Source organism: Perissodus microlepis, chromosome 7 (assembly GCF_051167445.1).
Source record: "Perissodus microlepis isolate ML-2025 ecotype Zambia chromosome 7, ASM5116744v1, whole genome shotgun sequence".
NCBI classification, from domain to species: Eukaryota; Metazoa; Chordata; class Actinopteri; order Cichliformes; family Cichlidae; genus Perissodus; species Perissodus microlepis.
In genome coordinates, this window is record NC_140467.1 from 44,282,495 (window position 1) to 44,305,354 (window position 22,860).

At 40.4% G+C, this 22,860-nt stretch overlaps 1 protein-coding gene across 3 annotated transcripts in view; it reads left to right on the forward strand.

Moving 5' to 3' along the window:
• Positions 1 to 22,860, forward strand: part of rgs3a (regulator of G protein signaling 3a) — a 120,482-nt gene that overhangs the window by 65,574 nt on the left and 32,048 nt on the right. For all 3 annotated transcript variants that reach the window (XM_084935324.1, XM_084935323.1, XM_084935322.1), the window contains one exon: positions 21,796 to 22,788. In XM_084935324.1, the coding sequence (XP_084791450.1) occupies positions 21,796 to 22,788 (993 nt within the window). The remainder of the gene's footprint in view (positions 1 to 21,795; positions 22,789 to 22,860) is intronic.

The following is a 22,860-nucleotide window of genomic DNA, read 5'->3' on the forward strand; positions in this document are numbered from 1 at the left end:
CATACAGCAGATGTTGTCAAAAGGTGGAACAACAGAGGATGATCCCAGGCAGAAACTTGCACAAAGGCTGGTGAAATTTAATAACCTGACATACCAGAATGTGCCAGTTAGAGGCCAAACATGGTTTTAAATGCTCAAAGGAATAATCTTTTTGCATTAGATTCGTTATAGGTTTTCGTTTCAGTTAATTTAAATTTTAAATTCATTCAGAAATAAGCCTTTTCTGATTCTTACAAATCAAACAAGTGCTTCTCATGACTTAAACATCAACTCTGGTGCACTTTTTATTTAAAAAGTAGTTTCAAAGAACTCCTATAAGGTATTCTTGGAGGTCTGGGCCCCTTAGATACTAATGTGTTTTGATAGCCTGCTGACACACTAGAGCTTTGCTCTCCTAATTTGTTTACAGTCTGAAATCCCTTCATATCTATTCCACATTACATCATGTTACAATGTGACATCAAGTCATTTTAAGGGACTCAGTGAATGGCAAGCTCATTGAAAGCAATGCACTTTGCTTTGCTTTAGGTCTTCAAAATAAAAGCACTTAAAAACGCCACAGTTGCAACATAAATTGGCGAGCTTTTTAGGTTTTAAATGTGCAGTCTTGAATAACTAATATAAGTAATCATGATCCCTAAGCAGCAGATACACTAATGATTTACTGTATAGGTTAAAAAGGTAGGTTTTCTTTTTTCCTCATGCACACAAAAAACATTAAACTCAGCCAGAGCCATTAAAAGTGTGTTATCTCCTTCACTGGAAAGCTTCCGGTACATTCTTCATTCTTCAAGAAAAAAATACATTTGCACAGCTGCATAAACAGACACGCACACACACACACACACACACATGCACACACATACTTGATGGGAATTTAAATAGGGCTGCCCATTTTGAAAATGACAACCGAGCTCACACACAGTTTGCATTTGATGAGCAATACTGGCGCTCCTTCTCTGAGTCAGAAACTATCTGCAGTAAAAGTTGCACAAATTTTCTACATCAGCACCGTGAACAGTGAAAAAAAAAGATGGTTTCTGCTAATGAACAAAGTGTGTGTGTGTGTTGAAGTTTGGAGGCAGCTTGTTCTGTTCTCATCCTGTCTCATTTCACATTTATGAGAATCTGTTTTAGCGCTGAAGGGGTTATAATGCAGCATTCGTGTTGGGAGACGCGGTGACGTAGGGCGACGAGGACCCGCTCTAATTCTTCCTCTGTTGCTCACTTTCTCTCAACTTGTCAGGCTGTTGGTTCATGATGAATTATAAAAATGTGGCGATCCTTTCCTGTTCATTGTTTTCCTAATCTGCCATGTCTCTCCAGCTCAGGCGCACAGTCATGCATGCTATCAAAGAAACATGAAGTTCAGGGACAGATAAGAGCTGTCGGTGAATCTGCAGCTATTAAGTAGCATATTTCACACACTGCATTTTAAGCAGGAACACAAAGTAAAAATAGGCTGATTGCTCCAGTTTGGTTTAGGATTCAGTGGCTTAGCAAAATATTTGTTTTGTTTTTAGCACTTTAGTCATTCAAGATTTTCTGACACAGCACACACTGGTAAATATCTCGTTCTATTTACTCCAACCTCACAATCCAGGATAGCAGCTGTCCACAGAAACGTTATTAAAACTGTAAAACTTGTAATCTATACTACCCTTGTTGTATTTGAGACTCACAAAATAAGCCATGGGCAAAGCATTGACCAGGCTTTGTCTGTGAATGTTATGCAGGGTGTTTTTGAGTGCCTTACTGAGTAGCAAAACAAATTCTTTTTTCCTTGCTTTTCTGAAAAATACTATGGAATTAGGTCAACTCCAGCATGTCGTCACGCCGAGCTCCAACACCCAGATTCAGAGATAAATGGAATGCAGCATGAGTGCACTAAACATATATTTTAGATGATTGTTTATTAGTCTGGTTAAGTATTAAACTATTAAACATCCGGTACATTTATTCACTGTTAAGAGTCATGCATATGTAGCCTTTTTGGAAGGAGATCAGTAGTCCTCATCTTAACGCTTATTGCTCAAGTGAGCTAATGGAGCAGATTTGTCCTAGACCTGAGTGAAGTTTGTTTTTGTCGCACAACAACGGCTTATCACCGTGCACAAAACATTGTCTCAGTTGAACTCTCGCAAGAAGTGAAGCTTGTCAGGGGGACAATTATGTTAGCAGACATGAGTGACACTAGTCCAAGTGGAGAAGTAGGTCTCCAAGCTGACAGAGTGAGTTTTAGTAGAGATAGTCATCTTCAGGAGGCCGGGAGTGACATCAGAGAGAGCGAGGGGAAAGTTAACAAGTTGCTGAAGGAGTGTGTAGTTTTTTTGACAGTTTATTTTCACTGGGTACACAATGAGGATAGGAGTGAGCCGTGAGGGGTGGCCGCGCATGTGTCATTTCAGTGAGCCATTCTAAACACTTTAAATACTAATATTTACATAACACGTCGGATAAAAGGCACTTTTTTGCGGACCTCTGCGCGCTTTTTCCAAGATCACTGCCGACTTTACAATTTCAGATAGAAAATTTAAAGTATCTAAACAGAAAGTGAAATATGGTAAACATCTGCACCAGCACATGTTAATATGATTGACATTTCTCCTGCTCTTATTCTCTGTCTGCAACAGATGCATACTTTCCCCCTCGCTGTCTCTAATTAGACATGGATGAATTCCATTTGTCTTCTTGTTGCTGCTTGCTCTCCATCGCACACATGCACCCACTCACTCACACGGGGCATATTGCATGCTATTTCTGGGATGTGGTGTCATGACATCCAGATTTACAACTCCAAATGGTGCAGATGTGAGGAACGTCATAGTGGATCATAATTTTTAATTAGATTTCATCATCCAAAAAGATTTTTCCATAATAAATTAATGGCATTGCTGCTGCTCAGTAGTCATCTTTTAAGAGGCTTAGATGCACTATGCTTTGCTGCGCCGGCTATAAGTGGTCCACGCTATTTCCTTTAGATTTTACCACATAATTTCCTCAGGGATTGATAAAGTATTCTGATTCTGATTTGGACTAAATACTGTAAAAAAATTATTTATAGAGATTTTATTGTCTTATAATCACCAGGACGACTATCCACTTTGTGTGCATGTGGCTGACAATGATAAAGCAATGCCGCAATCTTAAACTTTCCTGAGTTTTGCAGAGTTCTTCATCAAACCTGGACTGTGAGAAATTAAGACATAGGTGAGATGTCAGTAATGTGCTACTGTATTCATATTAGGAAAATAAGAATACATTCAGTGGTTGACAAAAGTTCAACTTTAACTCAACCCTGTTTTTCAGGCTTGTTTTGTTGTGTGTTCCCTCTTCAAATATAATCTTCCGTCTTCTTAATGCCATTATGCACCGGACGCATAAAATTTGTATGAATATGTCACGCACTAAAAATATTTTTCCCGCCCAGCTATTCTTAATGTAGCCATTTGCTTAATTTGTGGCATTTATTTTTTTTCAGATACCAATTTCCTATTTTTGCCATGTGAATAAACAGTTTGGACCAATCCGACCACTGCATTTGTAACAAGTACGATCGTAATTCAAAATGTGCACCGATACTGAATATAAAATGATATGGAAATAGTAAATGAATTGTATTTTATCTCACACTATCTGAAATTATGCGTACACCTCTTCAGATGTGGTCCTAATTCTGCCAACAACTGATCGTGATACAGCTTCGACTCCGGGATTAAGCATGAAATTCTTCCTTCTTGCGAGAATTGGATGAACTCAGATTCTCAAATTCTTCCTTTTGTTGTTTAGAAACATCAGGACCAGCTCATTGTCATCTGATGTCTACTTTTATCAGTTTTTTTTACAGTGTTTACATTTTTTTGAGCTATTTTTTTCACAAAAATGCAACATATTTGGCACGTGTAGAAACATTACACAACAAGTTCACATCTGAAAAATTCTGAATATCGTCTACTTTTTTCTACGATGTGTAAAGGCCTTTTCTCTGTTATCACAGGTCAATCCTGTTCACTTCACTTCCTTTCCATGTGTCACTGTGTTTGTTTTCCCTGCACTTGACCTCGCTAACTGTCTTTCTGTCAGTCGCTCACACACACGCAGACACACACAAACGGCTGAGTGATGTTAATGATTATGGTCTGTGGTGTTAGATTAATTCCCTTGGCTTTCTTTAAAAATTAATGATTTCCTTCTGACGGAGTGATGTTTGGCTTTATTTTAGCTCACCTTTAACTATTCATAACTGTGTTATGTAATGGTAATGCATCAGCACAGAAGGAGGTATAGATAAGAGCCTCGCAGACTCAGACCTAAGAAGGTAATGCAGAGCATGAAATCCATCCACTCTGGGTTTTAATTACGCACATTCTTTACTCTGAAAAATGACGTGTGCTCCACCGAGCATGTAATGGAGCTGCGATAATATTCTAATGTGCAAATTACAAGGATGGTTTTGACACAAGGACATTTTTTGATTAATACGACAATTAAGAGACTGAGAACTTTATGCTTTTAGCCACAGCCTAAAAAGAGTCTTTGAAGCAGGTTTACAAAAAAAAAACAAAGAAAAAAAAACAATTACTGAAATCTAATTTCCATTAAGTTTATATCCGGCTTTTTAAACGTTATGTCTGGATACATTTTCTCAGGAATAATTTTGGCTAGAAACTGTGAGAGGCAGCTGTGCATCTGTGCACTGTAAATGACAAGTGTTTAAAATAGCTATTTGTGAAGCCTATTATGTATTAGCACATAATATGATTAGATAAGGCCTGATGAATAGCTTACATGCCACTCTTCAGGTCTGATGCAGACGCATGGTCATTGTAACGGACCAGGTTGGTGTGTGCGTCCTATTAGGTGTGAAAGTCATGGCCCTTAATATCCTGCTCTTTTGATAGGTTTTGATTCGGGGCTTTGATTTGCGGCAGATCAACTTCTAAAAATAGCACGTAGTGGAAAAGAGAGAGAGGGTGAGGAATGAGGGACTCTTGCTGCTTCGATCTCCAGAGTTTCGCCGCATTTGATCTTTTCCTAACCAGCGCTCCCTCCGTGATTTTTAACACATCACATTTTTACATTTCCTGCTGTCACTCTCACACCTCTGTCTCTCCCCGATTCCATCTGTCTTTCTTTTGCATCGTCCCCCTCCTTCACCGGATCCCCCCCCACCCCCCCTCTTCTCTCAACCCCTCCCACCCCCTCTTCCCTCTCTTCCCTGTCTTTCGCACACACATTGGCGCGCACGTTATCACCGAGCTGGGGTAGAAGCTGGGACCGCTGCAGAAAGAGCAGAGACAAGAAACACAACTAGGAGAAAAAGGCACTATCACAATATCTGAATAACAGACAGGAGAAAAAAAGACATATGGTCACTGTGGATTAGCAGCCTGCATCTAGTATTTGCACTGCACATGTGCTGTGTGTATGTGTGGATGAACTGTGCTCTTCTTCGGAGTACTCTAGGACACACAACAACAATATTAACACTCATTGAAACAAGCAAGCACACTGCGTGTCCCGATGCCGGTGTCTAAGGTACTGTATGTCATGTTTATGTAATACTGCTGCAGAGGTAACACTCTTTTTGCTCTCTATATTGTGTCTGCATGCTTGTTAAATATGGTCCTAATGCCTGAGTGTGTGTGCCCCCCTCTGTTTTTTTTACTGCGAGAATGAAAAATGAACTTATTTGCTAAGTACCGTATTCAAATTTTGGCCTCTATAAAGTTTTTGATGCCACGTTCACAATGGAAAAGCCGAGTCCTGAGATGAGTGTGTGGGTGAAACCTGACAAATGGCTCAGGTGTGATTTACCTCTTTTGTTTACCGAGTGGAAAACACTTGACCTTCTTCTCACCTTCTGCACATGAAATCGATGAAATTTGCTGCGACTGGAGAAACTTTAAACTGTTTTTTTCTTTAATGTTATTGTGATCTGTTGGAGTTCTTTTTCTCACATTAACCACTGTTGAACTGTTACCTCAGCATATGAAGCCAAGCATCTTGGACTTTTGTCGGTGATGGATAAGTATTGACTCAAGCATTTATGTGGAGAGAGACAGCAGGTGTGTTTCTTACCTTTCAATGTCAAATGTTCCTTGCCACTAAGGCGACAAAAGAAGAAAAAAACACAACCTTTCTCCTGGGTAGTGCTGAGAGGCTGTTGTGATAACAGTGACAGAAGAAGAGCGAAAAGAGAGAGGGAAGGAATGTGTGAACTGGTGCGAGGGGCAAAGAGAGTGTCATGTGGATCCGTTATGTCTCATTATTAAAGGTTCCTTTAACACTTCTCATATTTGCCATTCAGTTTTAAAGCTTTTATCAGAGGCACTTAGCACCATTATCACATTGTATTACGGTTGTTGTGTTACTCATTATACAACCTCAGTATTAAAATTTGTCAAACAGCCAAAGTTGTCTTTGAATGGTTGGTCATATTTGTTCAGTCTGTTTTTAAAAAAAATATTTGTAATTTTTATTTTTTTAAATATAAGATTAAGTTTAGTTTTTGAACTTTAGCATAATTGATATAACTAGTTTGTTTCTTATTATTAGCTAGTTAAGTCAAGCAGTGATGCTTTGTGTACTATTGCAGATTGACCACAGTTTCATTTTATCGTCTTATTTGCAACATAAGCGTGGCTTAGGTGAAAGTAGACTAACATTCTGTTTTAGCTCTCTTACAAAGCTTGTACAGTAAAATCCCTCCTAACCTCAAGCTCACTGAGGCTTTGTTTCAATAGAAAAAAAAGTGCATTCATGTCATCAAGTCTAGGATGTTGAGGCAAGCTGTGACTCAGTGCGTTTATGGAGTGCAAACACATCTATAAATAGCCACACAGCACATATCTACAGTGACCTTGACAAGAAGTGTAGAAAATGATGTCAATATAATTGCTGATTGATCAAGTCAGGTTGCACATCATCGTACATGCGTTGTGGAAGTACAACAGACACTGTGTTAAGTCTGTAGGTGAGGTCTTCACATGTGTATAAGGTCTTAATCCTGATCTGAGCATGTGTCAGACATGTTTGCGTCACCAAAGGTAGACGTCTCAGCGAGTGCAGGTTTATTTTTAAGTCATGTTATCTGAATTGGTGACACAAATATGAGGTCACAGAAGAGTGTGAATCATCTGTGGAGTCAGATTAAGCATAAGCTTATGTGTATGACCCTAATAGTATGCGAATATTATTTCCAGGGGTATGCCACAGTATGTTAGTACATAGTACTGTACATAGCAGCTGAGAACTCCTCAATTTATCTGTTTAAATATAAAGTAGAAGGTTATTTATTTATTGTTTCTAATAATGTATCTGTGTGTTTATGTGTTCTTTGCCTATATTTATAATTAGCAATATGAATCCAAACAGCAATAAATTAAATGTGCTCTTTGTTTGGCTGTCAGCAATACACCTGTGAAGTTACAAGTGAGTTGGAAGAAAGTTGACTGAAATAGGAAAAGAAAACAATCAGCACACATAAACATACAGAAATCCCTCCATTTATTAGAGCGATATTATGCAGTACTTACAGGTCCTGCTATCCCGTGCACATGTTGTAAATATTATCTGTTTAGTGTCCAAAGAAATGCCAGATTTAGGCTTTAAAAGTCAAATTTAGCTGCTATTTCTGCTATCATACAATGTTATAGATATTGTAGCACCATCTGTCCCTCTGAGATAGGAAGCTTTTCCAAAATGACATCTTTCCCATTTCATGTATGGTTGCTCTGTGACTTTGTGGCCACATCGTGTGTGTAAGATAGATGGATTTGTTTTCTGACTGCTTGTGTGTGTTTACAGTGGTTATGTGTCCATTGTGTCCTTTGTGCATCCCGTGGGACCTGGCTCTAATGGCTTCACCAAGAAATGGAGTTTGGGCGGGGGGTGTGGTGGAGCCACAAATGGACACAAAATGTACATTCATGTCTGTCACACACGTCCAATTATGGAGGACAGTCGAGATGAGTTAGTGTGATTGTTGGACATACACACCGCGTGTTTCTGTCTGAACTCACGCTGCTCATTCGTCTCTTCTCATTATCGCTGTCTCCTCCCTCTCCTTCATTCCCTCTCCCCCGTTTCCTTCTCACTTGTTTGTGCAGCTCGGGAGTCTACCTTCTTAGCCTCTTGGGCATTCTCTCTTTTCTCTCTCTCTCTCTCTTGCGCGTGCTCTCTCTCTCCCTCTTCTTCTGTATCTCTGCACAGTTCAGTTGGCCTAGCCCACACTGACAGCATCACACACACCAGCCCAGCTAGCCAGCCACAAACACTCACACACCAGCTTGACAGAGGAAGTAGGCCACTTTAATGGGGATGTGTGGAGTGCCTACATCTGCCTTTAGTGGATTATAACCTGGAACTGCTTCCTCTTGCCAGGTAGGGTTTATATCTCACACTGTTACTTTATTTTCCATATGAGGAGTACATCTTTTCTGAGCAATCAGCAGAGTGGTTTCATGCAAATGGATTTTATGGGTCTTTTCTTTTGCTCCAGAGGGACAAAAAGAGATTTGAGAGTATTCATGCAGTGTTTGAAAAGCTGAAATGTTAGCACTGCTGGGAGGCGTTTGGTCATATAAAAGAAACTAGACGAAAAGATGTGAGGAAAGATAGTAAAAGTAATAAAGGCCTATTTATCACATTGGGCATCTTTATGACAGGCATATATGAAGAGAGTTTGCCACTGCTGTGTGCTGTTTTGATTCACTTAACTTTTACCTCCACCTTTGATTTGCTGAGGTTTTCGTTTTCTTTCCCTGCTTCCTTCTTTGTTTTAATGCTTGTGCGTTATTTGTCCCTACTGTCACTGCATCCATTTATCCTCCTTTCCTTTGGCAGCTTTAATAGCCCCCTTAAATATTATTGTCTCTGAAATATCATCTCATCCTAAATAAGCAAGAGTTGTGGGCTCTGTTCTACGAGTAACGCCCTGTTTACGTCCCCTATTTGGTGCTTTTATGTGAGTGATTTTGGCTTCGGTTATGTGCCAGTGACATATTTTAACCTGTCACATGGCTGGGGAGTGGAAGGGTGAGAAACAGAGGGATACAGAGAAAAGAAGGCTAGGAAGATGGCCATTAAGGAGACATACTCTAAATCATGTTAGAGCAAAGCTGAAAGTGATAGCAACAAGAGGAGAGAGAGCAAACCGAGGGACCACAGGGGAAAACAACAGGAAGCACACTGGGGAAAATTGCTTTTCTCTTTCCCTCATTAGGAGAATTGAGGGGTTATACTCTTCTTAGAGGAAAAAAAAAGACAGAGAGAGTATTAGATGGCGGGTGTGTGGTTTTGTTGGTGCCTGTTGATAAACAGGGAGATGATTGATTTCATTACAGTGGTGTTAAGGCTTTGAATCTAAAAGTTTTAAGCACCAGGAGAAGAAAATCTCTCTACCAGTCCTCAATTTCTCCTTTGTCTTTGATCAATAGTAGACAGTGTCAGTGGTGCATCCCTCCGCTGCGTACACATGCAGACACACACAGACACACACAGACACACAAACGATGAATGTGATTTATCAGCTGGTCTTACACTCCCAGCTTGAACAAATGAGATGGTTGTTATAACCTGGGAACATGCATTGCAACATTTTGTCACACAGGCGAGCAGGGAACTGAAAGACAAACCCCAAATTTATGCACACATGCGTGTAAATCCTTCACACAACCATATACACCTACGGTCACACCCAGGGGGCAAATATAGAGTGGAACTAGGTTAAGTGAATATAAAATCTGAACAAACAATCTCGCTTGTGCTGACCTTTATTTAACTAGATTTAAGCCTGGATCCTTTGATACTGATAAAAATTGATACATAATTGTGGATGAGCTTTTCTAAAGGAATGCTAGCTTAATTTAACTGTAACTTTCACCCAAACCAAAACCGTGCCTTTCTTCGCACTTAGGTCTAGTCATATTTAATGATTGACTCTTTGGGCACTTGGTTTTTGTCCCCAAACGGGAGGCAGCGCCACACAATGTGACTGTTTAAACCAATTTATGTCCCTACAGCATGAGTAATTGTGCATACACACACACACACACACACACACTGACATAAACATCTCTGGCCTTTCTTTCTGCCGAGGCCCTTTCCAGTCTTTCTCACTGGTCACATTGTCTTCAGCTGCCTGGCGTCATGGGGCAAGTTACGTCAATGGCATTTTCTCTCTGAACCCTTGGATTCTGACAATAATGTCTTTACAAAAAAATAAAAAAACCCTCACATTTCTGCCCGCTGGCCGGTTTGTGTGATTCTTCTAAAGGTTGTGCAGGAGCGGCTATGTGCAGTGCTATTTTTAAGTTAACTCGATTGGAGGGTAATAGGGCTGGGTTTTGTTATCCGCTTCCAAGTTGGTGAAATATTGTATTCATTCAGTTTTCACACCCAAGAAATTATCCCTCCTCAGAGGTTTTGTTCATGTTCTCTGCTGACACCGGTGAGCTTTTTCTTGATATCACAGGCACCGTCACAGCAAATAAAAGGAGAATAACAATGTATAAGAAATAAATAAAAGAAAAATAAAACAAACAAAACAAAAGTGGAAGTCACAGAAATAATGCAAACTGTAATATTTCTAAAAGAAACAAGTTCTTTGTGTGAATATTTAAACCACATGTCATGTATTTTAAAGATGTAAGATGGGGTGGCAGAGCAGGTCAGCCACTAATCAGAAGGTCGGTGGTTCGATCCCAGGCTGCCTCCTGGCTGCATGCCAAATATCATTGGGCAAGATACTAACCCCATGTTTGCCTACTGGTGGTGGTCAGAGGGCCTGGTGGCGCCAGTGTCCAGCAGCCTCTGTCAGTGCGCCCCAGGGCAGCAGTGGCTACAATGTAGCTTGCCATTGCCTGTGTGTGAATGGGTGAATGACTGAATGTAGTGTAAAGCGCTTTGGGGTCCTTAGGGACTGAGTAAAGCACCATTTACCATTTAGATTCTGGATCTGACAAATCAAGGCAATGCAGTAGTGTCTTAACCATTTACAAGAAACACTTCAAAATTTTATTTATTTTACTTTTTTTTTTTTCAAAGTTAGTTAAATTATTGTATAAGTTTCCATGGGATTAGGGTTGGGGTTAAGGTTGGGGTTTGGTGTTACAGAGGATTTATGGTTTATCAAGAAATCTACGCTGTAGCTACATCGTAGCTACAAAATTCCCCAAAAAGTAACCTGACCTGCATGTTCTGTTTATTGAAGTCGATTTCTAGTGTGCGTTTCTTGCTACTTTTTGAATTTCTCAGTCATTTGCTTCTTCTATTAAATCCTTGTTTTCAGAAATCATAACGACAAAATACTAAAGACAAAGCTTCACAAAACACTAGATGATGTTATAGTGGGTATCCATCATTTATATACAGTCTGTGATTACTCAGGTTCACCTCCAGCTAACACAGGATGCATTGTGAACATGCACAAATATGCACAGATTATGAATTTGGTGAATGATGATGTAAAGTCAGTAAAATCACGACAGTGTTGTTTTTACATTAGCTCTGCAACTGCAAATAATGCATGAAAGCAGTGGCGAAATATGTGCTGAATGCCTTCAGCAGATGCTTCAGCAGAGCAGTCATTTAAAAAATAATGAGTTGAAACCTTTGCCATATGTTATTTCACTGTAACAATAAGTTCTGGTGCTAAAATATTTAAAGCACTTCCATCTCTACTAATGACTGAATATCATTTCTTAAACACAAACATGCCCACAACCTGCATCTCCAAGGTTGAACTGGCTGTCAAGTAATCCTGTGAAATTGCTTTTATTATGCCGCCCTCCTTCGTGTGTTGTTAATGTGCACAATATTTCTGCAGCCTTGCAGAAATATGGAAATAAAAATTCTGAACATTTTATTGATGGTTGCAGGCAGCAGTAGCAGCACTATAGTTGTAATAGTAGGTAGCCTTGTAACACTTTAGGAGCTGCCCAATAATGTCACTTAATTAATATGTTCTACCTACTAGCATCTCTTCCTTCATAGCCTGGTTACACTCGATGGTGTGTTTTTGCCTCAAGTGGTGAAACACACAGCTTCTACCTTTAGTAAGAACAGTTTTTTTTGTATATTTATTGTGTTGTAGTAGTAGTAGTAGTAGTATTGTGTTTTGTTGGAGGTTGTATGGCACATCGGTACTTGTCATGGACAAATAGCAAGTTTCATATTACTGAGGGGCAGAAGCATGAGTTAAAAACCTAAATGCAGACCTACAGTGATAGAGTTAGTAGGATGCACTTTTGCGCTCTCTGTGCTCTGCTCACCTCTTTGATCTACAGACACTTTTCAGTTGGTCCCTTTAAAGGCCGGTCTACATATGAGTCTGTTGGTATCAGCATTCACAATCGCTGATAAATGAAAATTAAGAAAGCAGCGAAGAGACGGAAGAAACACTCTCCAGCTATGTTGTGAGGGTTGATGCCGCATAATTTGTCCACCACATGCCACTCTGCAGTTTTCCTGTTAGCAACAGGTGTTTGAAAAGCCACAAACAGCAACAATCGGATGACTCAAGTAGAGTCGAGCAGAGTTAATCCACAACTTGCTGTGACAATAAAATAAAATTTCATATTTTTTTTACCTTATAAAATGTTAGAGAAATCTGTTTCGTGTGTCTGAAAAACATTGGATGTTTAATCACTGACATATTGGTACTGGTCCAAAAAAATCCTATATTGATCGGGCTCTGGTTCTCTTGCTCCTTTGCTCCATGTTCCCTTGTGTATGTTCTCTGTTTTCTGTCCCCTTTTCGGCCTGACTACAGCAGAGGGTTCTGACAGATAAACGACTATTACTGTCTCATCTGTCTTCTCTCAGAGAAATCGAGGGCAAAAGAGGGCAGAGCATTGTGGTGCATGTAATGAGGCCATTCAGAGATTGATCATCTATATGGTTAGCTCCCCTCAGTGAGGTATTCATATTACATGATACAATAACGGCTCTTAAATCTTTCGACCGCAGCTTGTTCTGGACAATGCATGTCAAAGTTTGCTTAATATACATTCGGTTGGCACAGACATGGACGCTTTTCCACACAAACATCCGATCAGCAGCAAAGATAAGGACTTCTCTTATATAGCTATCCAATTGTATGGAGAATGAGCTTCTCACACATAGAGACAGAGACATGTCTCTTGTAAGGTATGAGCTGTGATAACATACATAGAAAAGACATTAAAAAAACAGTCTTAATAGTTAATGTACATATAAGTCTTGTAAAAGTCTCGACTCATGCTATGATTTACTTGTGTTTTTATGTAACAACCTGTGACGTGGTTTGAGCAAATGTGTTCACTTCAGGCAAGTAAACAATTTGGGCTGTGTGTGTGTGTATACGGCTAAATTTAGTGGAAAGTAATGTGGTTTATAAGTACGGTAGAAAAACAAGTTTGCTATCACTCGTGAGAGCGAGAGAGCAAGCTTTAATGGCATCACATCCCCGAGGAGGTTTGTAATCGCCCCATATGGAAAAGAATTGGAAAAAACTACAGTACAGGCTACAGAAAGAGGACTTGGTAGCATTCTGGAGACCAAGCAAAGACTCACAAGCTCAGTTTTTTAGTTGTGGAATTTTATATTCAGTAAACAAAGTGTCAGTCTGTTGTCTGTTGAGACAAACAAACTAAAAAGGGAGACTAAATAGGACTGGACATATGGGACGTCTTACACAAGGAAGAGTGCTTAATGCTTGACACATAAGAAAAAGATGATCTGAGAGAGGAAGATAGTAACACACAGCTTTTAGGTGAATACAGTTAAATATAGGTGCAGCACAAATGGGCAGGAATATAACGATTCTCAATAAGAAGCAAGGCTGTGTTCTAAATAAAACAGGAAATACCAAAAATGCAAGTCAAACAAATGTTAATTTAAGAGCTGTGGTTGGTTCTCACACAAACACAAGTGTGTTTACAAGTGGGGAGCATTTGGTTTGTATCTGTGGACAAAGGTAAGACCTGGGGATGCCCTTTGTGTGAGGTTTAACCTTTCAGATGAACTCCTTGCTCAAGAGTATTCGTCAATACCCCGGAGCTGATTTCCCTTTAACGAGTGATGTAATGAGACCCCGATTATGCTCATGAATTCCTGATTAAGAAAGTAGTCATGAGTTACAAAACTGTAATTCAAAAACAAGTCATTATCGTCATCAGTGGGGACAAAGGTGGCGCTGAGTCACAAGCTTGTGCCTGAGTAGTTGTCTCAACGTGATCACCATGCAGATTTAATAAAGAGTTGGACGAGGATGATGCTTCGAGTCAGTTTGAAATAAGGTTAACTTTGTTGTTATTCTCTGTTATCACCGTGTTCATTTGATGTGTTCCCTCCGGGCTATAAACAGGATGTCTTCGCTTGACTCCTCAGACCTTACACATCCTTTAAAGAAATCAATATCAGATAAGCCAGTGAATAAAGGAGACTTTTGAATAGAGATAAATAGCATCATGCAGGCTTGTTGGGTGGGCTTGCATCACTTAGACAGCCACCCAAATTGCTGTTATAGTGATCCAGCAGTGAGTATGTATGAATAAGTTAACAGAGATGGAGGGAGTGGCAAAGAGGAAGGCAAGAGAGGAGATGTCACGTTCTGTTATTTGATGGTACAAAACATGTCCAACCGCAGTGCTAATTGAGATTAGCTGGATTTATTGAGGCTGCAGTTGGATTTGGCAAGTGTGATGTTGGACACATTAGACCATTAGCCACCAGTATCACACTAAGTGGAGTGAAGTGATGCTCTTTAATGTAATGGCTTACTTAGAAATAAACAGGACACAGGAAATTAAAGGAAAGGGGGAAAAGGAAGGAAAGCGATGAAGATGAAAGATGGCACTTTGTAACTGATAAGCGGGAGGGGTTTGGGGAAGCTTTTGGAAAATGCACAGCACAGCTGCTCCCCTGGGATAGGTCTCCTGTTGCTATGGTAACTGTAGGACAGAGGTCACATAATTGTTTGCGGGTGACCGTTCATGATTGCGTGCAGTTTTCTGTAGTATCTGTATGAGAACATAATGACCTCGAGACATGCAGACCATCAGCACAAGAATATTTACTCTGATCATATTTGCCATCATGGAAATGTGAATATAGAACCACGGCGGTATTCACTGCTCTCACCTGGTTCCTACTGTCCCACCTGGTCTGCAGCGTTAGACTCAGCTGATGGTGTGGATCACAGATAGAGTTTTGTAAAGCACAACATTTAGATCATCATTGGACAGTTTGGTGGAACATACAATCCGTGTACTGACTGTAAGTATTTATGGCACAATATGTAAAGGTGGGAAAATTTGGCAGAATTGGTAGTTGTAGGCTTTTCCAAATTTCAGCAAAACATGAAAATTTTCATCAAAAAATTAAATTACAAGTGTGGCAATGTTGTATGTCTGGATCAACATGGTAAAAATGAATGAATGAATCTCACATCATACCAATCCAGTAAGAGACAATAATGTAAAGGTTTCAGTTAAGCATATCTTTGGTAGCATTTTTGCATTCAGAGGGAGTTACCTTTATTTATTCAGGTAAAGGAGAGTCTCTGAAATTGTTGTGTCTTCACTATTGCGTAGACCAGTCCAAATACCGTTTTTTTGTTATAGTTTTCAACTGCTTGGTTTTATAGTTAAGGATAATCTAGCCTTATCCCAAATTTCTTTCAGTTTGAATTTGATGATTGATTAATATCTTTTTCTTCTCTTAATCTGACAATTATGGGCTATTTCCCAAATTAAATGGATTCTTAGAAAATGGGAGTAAAAACTTTATAAATTATATTACATTATAAATGTCATCATCTGCTGGTCCATTCCCTCCTCTTTGCTTAAAGCCCACGTAGAGTCCTTAAGCCTGTTCTTAAATTCAGTTAGCTGCTGTGGAGGCTGTAATGTTCACTCCAACTGCAGTCTTCGAGAGCTACTGTCCTGCAACTTTTAGATGCATCCCTACTTCAACGCAGCTGAATCAAATGGTTGGAGTTGGAGACCCCTGCTCTAGAGAAACCCAAACTCTGTGCTTGAGTTTGATGTTTAATTCTGTGGAGGAGGTGTAAACCAATTGAAAACTTTTATACGGTCATGTGCATGATTGGTGGAACAAATATGTGAAAAATTAGAGATGGTGATATGCTGTTTTTCATTTGCCTGGACATTTAGCCATTAGCACGGTTGTGGTCATCACGCTGAACAGTTTAAACAACGTTTGTCTTTTCTGTCAGCGGAAAAAAGCGACGAGCAAGTACAGTTAGCTCTAATGGGAATGCCATTCAATTTGAAGTTATCTGGTCAAATGACAAATTAGAAAATAAATTGAAATTTCATTTTAATAATAATAGAGATATAAACCTGTTGATGTCTGCTTCAAAGTGTGTTCAGATCCATTCATCAGCTGTTGGGACTGTCAATTATTTATTTATTTATTTATTTTTATTAAATTTTTACATTGTTAGTTATAGACATGTATAAAACATGTAAAATTACTTTTTTAAAATTCATTAATGAATGAAAACACCTGCTGGCTTCGTCTGGTTATCAAAGCATTAAATCATATCTTTTCTAAGTTCAGATTTTTGCTGTTTACAAATTCAGATCAGTATTGCTGTTGGCAACTCATTTGAATATGCCATTTCTCTTCAGAATGAATCATTTCTTTGAAGGGCCACATGACACCAGTGAGATTTACGAGATCCAGTTCAATTCAATTCAGGCTTATTTATATAGCAACAAATCATAACAGTCGCCTCAAGGACCCTTATACTGTAAGGTAAAGAACCTGCAGACCCTACCTGGGAGAAGACGCCAACAATCACAGCAGGAACTTTGCAGTGAGGGGAAGGAAAAACCACTTCCTTTTAACATGAAGACACCACCAGCAGAACCAGGCACAGGGAGGGGCAGCCAAATGCTGCTGCTGCTGGGGGATGAGGGGAGTGACCGTAGGGAAACAGGACAAAACACAGACTTATGCCTGATTTAGATTCCTGTGGGGAACTTTTGTACGTAACCTACGTAAGTAGTTGATGTCATTGCCCACATTTATGCATATGTGTTAATTACTGTGACGTCGTGCCAGACGATTTTTAAAAAAAAACTGCCGGGACCTTTTTATTCGTCCTGGCTCCTCGCTTTTCGTTTTTTTCCTGATGTATGTTTGCCTCAGGTTTTTTTCTCTACTTTGTACATTCGCTCACATCCATTTCGGGAGTTTCAGCAAATTCCCTCCAGGAATCTGCTGACATTTGTGAGTCCTTATATTGACGCTGTGATTATTGTTCTTTATACTGAGGCAATGATTGTTATCATCTCATGGATAAATTCAGTGCTGCAGGATGTTATAGGATGTAATGAACAGGCCAATCACAGTAGATGTGGGCTGATTCTCCCCAACGTGTAGTTACATTTTTTGGGAGGTGCATGTCAGGTGACGTCATAAGATACAGCATACATTTTCCACTGAAGCATAAATTGGGCATAAGGGAGAGAAAAGAAACACATGGGGATTGAGAAGAGGTGTGTGGAAACAAAATGCTCAGTGCATCACAGTGCATCACATGAAGTCCTGCAGCAGTCTGAGCCTATCGCAACATAACCAAGGGATGGTACAGGGTCGTGTGATTTAACCTTAACTATAAGCTTCATACAAAGATAAGATGTAAGATTCAGACTCCTCTCCTCTCCTCTCCTCTCCTCAGCCCTTTTCCACTCACTTATCTCTTTTCTGTGCTGTTGCCATTCACTGACTCCCCTCCTCCTTTCCTCCTTCTGTTTCTGTTATCCACTTTGTCTCCTCCATCTATTCACTCTCCCACCCTGCATCTCACTCTCTCTGCCTTTTAGGGCTGGTTTTGTTTCCTTCCTTAATGAAGCAATGGTGGAGATTATATTCTGTTGAAACATTGATGACTGTGAAACACATTTGGAACACGTGTATATGCGCTATATGCACACACCGCGCACAGACGCAAGCACAGACACAAAGGGCTTGCACGCCGCAGATGTCTCATGGCCCATTAGCCTGCGTGTTTCATTCATCTTTTAAGGCAGATTCAGGGAACAGACAATGTTAAAAAGTCTGCAGTGAGGTCGATGTCATATTTGGAAGGTATCTCGAAATTTATTGATATGTTTGTTCTTGGTCTTCGGCTTAAGGACACGAGGACATGTTGCTTAAAAGGGGTTAATGCAAAGCTCCTTGATTTTTGTGCGTGTATGTGTGTGCTCGCTGTGGAGAATGTGAGAAGGAACAAGTGTATCTGACAGGACAGGTGGCTCCATTGTGTCTCTAGCCATATCTTCAATGGCCAGGGGTTTGTGTGCATAAGACAGAGAGAGATGGGGTAGGCAAGGTGCAAAAATAGACTCCATATAAATCTCAGGTCTAAATATGTGAAGAAAGATAGAAGAAAAAAAAATATCCCCAAACATCTTAGATTCCTTTGAAATCATCATATTTATCCTGTGACAAGCCTTGTAACATGATTAAAAGTCATCAATTACTGTCAGCGACTCACTGCTATGACTTGCACAACATGAAGAATAAATGAACAGAGGCAAAGTAAGGAGAAGAAAGGATAAAGTGATAAGCTTTACTTCCAGTTTCCTCTTTGGCTTTTATCAAAGTGCATTTCATTCTAAAAATACCTCCTATATACCCTCTATCTCACCAGAGTTTATATTGGAGGTAATGGGATCTTGATTTTATCTCTAGGCTACAGTGGACCATTTAGAAATGGAAGGTGAAGAAGTCAAAATGTATAAAGAGTAACATTAATTGTTGTATGCTCAAAAAAGTACAGTCGTTCAGTTTTAAGGTTTTACATATCAGGACATAAATCATCTTTAGTAGGTCTAAACTTGGGTGTATACAACCTTCAGGGAACTACAAAACATGATTTATTATACAGTGTCAATATTTATTCAGCAGACACGAAGCCAAAATGCAGAAGCCATGTGTGAGAAATTAAATAAGTCCTGTGATTCAGTATGTTTTGAATCGCCTTTAGCACCAGTAACTTGAAGTAATTGTTTTCATGTAATTTCATGATTCTTTCACATTGTTCTGAAAGGATTTTGGCCCGCCCTTCTTTACAGCGTCGCTTCAGTTCATTGAATGTTTACAGGTATTCATTTACACACAGCTCTCTTAGCTCTCTTCAGTCCTACCACAACATTTCAATAAGGCTGAAGTGTGGATTTTGATTGGATCATTGATTCTTTTCCTTTTCATTCATTCTTTTTCGGCTAGTGTGCTCTGGATCATTGGCCTGTTGCATGACCCAATTTGGGCCTTATTGCTTCACACACATAAAACACTTTGGTATACAGAGGAGTTTATGGTCAACTCACTGACTGCAAGGTGCCCAGATCCTGTGGCTGCAAAACAAAGCCAAGTTTCATACCCAGGTGGTATGAGGTGTTGTCATTGATATGCTGTGTTGGAGGGCGCTAAACACTAACATCTTCACTTTGGTCTCATATGTGCAGAGGACATTGTTCCAGAAGTCTTGTAGCTTACTTGATGCATCTTTGCAAACCTAAGCTGTGTCACGACTTTCTTTTTAGAGGGAAGGTGCTTTCTCTTAGCAGCCGTTCCAAACAGGCGATACTTGTTCAGTCTTTTTCTAATCATGCTGTCATGGAGTTTGACATTTACCATGCTAACTGGGGGCTGTAGAGTCTGAGATGTAGCTCTTTTTTTCCTTCAATTTCTCCGAGCAGTGTAATCTGGCCTTGGGGTGAATTTCCTGAGATGTCTTGGGAATAATGGCTACTGTCTCGAATGATTTCTACTTATTATGAACTTCAAATTGCTTGCAAATGATCATATAACCCTTCCCAGATTGATGATTAGCAATAGTTCCTTCTCTATAAATCGTTGTGTTAATACACGCCTGATGCTTCAAATAGGCAAAGTGCCAAAACATCAGCCTTTACTGAAGCGCTTGCAGTGCACTTGCTGATGATCAATTAATCAAGTGCATTTGATTAACAGCACCTGGCTGCTAATTACCCTGTTAATTCCCAAAGAAGCAATAAGACTCTCTTTAATTTTCAACACTGCTTCTGCGTTTTTTGTATTAGTTTTTGTTTCATATTCAGATTATTTTTTATTATGTCATGATATGTAAAACGCTAAAATTAAAAGAGGGGTTATTTTCTTTTTAAAATAACTGTAGAGGCCAGGCACATCATCCACTAAGAAACAAAAAGCAATAATGGCTAATTTATGTACTTAGTATCCATATTCTTATCTTATCTTCTGCACAAGGGCAGCAATGGAAGCCGTTAATGTTAAAACATTTTGGGATTTTGTTTGTGTTTGGTGCTGAATGAAAGAGCACCTTTTTCTGTAAATATGGGCCAAAAGTTTAGACAAAAATACAACCAGGCCAATTGTTTCCGCAGAAACTAATTTGAGCTGCGTAAGTACACAAACGTCTTGTGAAATATCATGAGAACTGCCTGAGAGGAGGCAATATTATCTCCAGTTAGAGCACTGCATCTTGTGACTGCAGCTTATCATCATAGTTTAACTTGGCCAGTACAATGAGGCCCTTCACAAGACTTGATGGAGACTTAAACAAGTTAAAAGTGATTCTGTAGACTTGGAGATCTGGGATTTAACAGGTAGATTTTATTTTTGGTACTTTTTCTTGGACCACTGTCATTGTCCTATGGTAAATTATTCTATCTTGGGTCAAGGGCCCCTCTGTTTAAAGTCTTCTGGTTTCAGGAAGGTGTCTCTGAACCATATTTAGTGGTGAACACCTAACACATGTTAGGTGTTCCTGATAAGAAGAACAGAAAACAGAAATAAAATGCAGCATCACAACATCCCACTAAAAAGTTTCAACTTTGTAAATGTTTCCTATACTCAGACTGATATGTTTAGCATCACTGACTACTCTGTGACCTTTTTTTAAAATGCAAATTAAAATATGCGGTCATGAATGATGTGGGCCAACTCAAAACTGATTTTGGAAGGATGTTAAAAGGGATGGATTGCCAAGTGCATGGGAGGAGGACAAGCATTGTGCTGTTACACACACATTCACATTAGTGTGTGACAGGGTTATTATGTTAGGCCTTGGGAAATGGGTGAGGGCAGTGGTCATGTGGACTACAGCTATACTTTCAAATGTTTTGAAACATCGCAGGGGAGATAGATGGATGAAAAGATGGGTGGCTGTTTGTTTTTTTTTTAATGTAGGAGTAATCTCATTAGTTTCTGCAAGAGGTTTGGTTTGTTTTCTATTCCACTGCCTCGAGGGCACAGTACCAGTTTAATTTGACTGAGTCACTGCAGCAAGCTCGAGTGTAGTGCAGCAGCCAGCAGCACTGGTGAACTGAATAGTAGTATATCACAATATGAACTCACTTGCACTAATATTACAGTATAGTGTCTCTTTTGTCTCTTTTCATACCTTGGAAGCCCAAGATGAGTATCTGAGATTTCCTTTGCTTTACCTTGGTCCACGGTGTGCTCTCTCTCATGACATGGTTGTAAGCATTCCAGATGTGGGATGTGTTCCTCCGTCTCCTCCAGGTGGCGCAGCCAGGTCATGATAGTCTCTATGCAAGAATTTGCAGGAGCATTATTGCTTTAAATGGCACTGTGATCATCCCAAAAGACACTGTTTTGTCTTGTCTCGTCCTGCCAGTATAACTCAACATCATTATAGGAGTATTTCAAACCAAACTGAATGAAAGTGTTAAGTGGGTTTATCCAAACAGCCTGAGGCTGACTATTCATTCTCTGTGTCTTTCTTTTTGTCTTTTCCTCTCTTTCCAGATGTTGGAGCCTAAGGTGGATGCCCCTTCATGTGAACTGGGTGGAGTAGGAGGAGATCGAGGAGGTGTATGCCTCCATCTGCCGACACGTAGCTCAGAAGGGGAGGAAAGCAGCCTGTATCCCTCCAGTCCCTCTGAGCCCCCAACGCTGGGTAGTCCTCACCCCTCAGAGCCACTCACCCCTCTGGATGAGGTCTACATGCCCCTTAGAAGTCTGGTGGGATCTGACGAGGGACTTAAGGTACCTCCAACACCACCGCCTTCCACTGAGGGTGAGGATTCCAAGAGCATAGAGGGGCATGAGATGGAACTCTGGAAGGACAGGAAGGATGAGGAGAACAAGCCAGAGGAAGAGGAGGATGAAGAGGAAGAGGAGGCCGGCAGAAAGAGTGTCGGGAGCGAAGGCTGCGAGAAAGAAGATGAAGGAGAGGAGGAAGGAGAGAGGAACGAGGAGGAGGTGAACTTAAACCTGGTGGTGTCAAACACAGATGAGGACAATGTGTCAGAGCCGCCTGACACCAACGCTCCCCCTTCCTCCTCCTCATCTTCGTTTGTTATCCCGGAGCTCCGCCTTGACCGCTCCTTTAGCGCCGATGCCCTTTCTTCACCCAACACTGACGAAGAAGAGTACGATGAAGACGAAGACGAGGAGTCTGAAGAAGAAGATGATGAAGACGACAGCGACGATGCCTACCTGCAACGCAGTGACAGCAAGCGCCGAAGCATGGTAGAGGGTGCCACGTGTGAGAAACACGGAGGAGGGGGGCTGAGTGTGCAAAATTCCCTCCGCAGGCGCACACACAGCGAGGGCAGCCTCCTGCAGGACCCCCGCACGCCTTGCTTCACTTCTGACAACGCCATTAACTGCCTAGAAACTGGAGGGGGATCCCACAAGGGCGGCTGGACACTCCCGTCACCTAAAACCTTGAAGAAAGAGCTGACCAAGAATGGAGGCTCCATGCATCAGCTGTGTATGCTATTTTCTGGGAGGAAGGTAAGCAATGTCACTGTGAAATACCAGTGAGGCACACAGAGAACAGGTCACGAAGTACAAGCAACAAGAAAC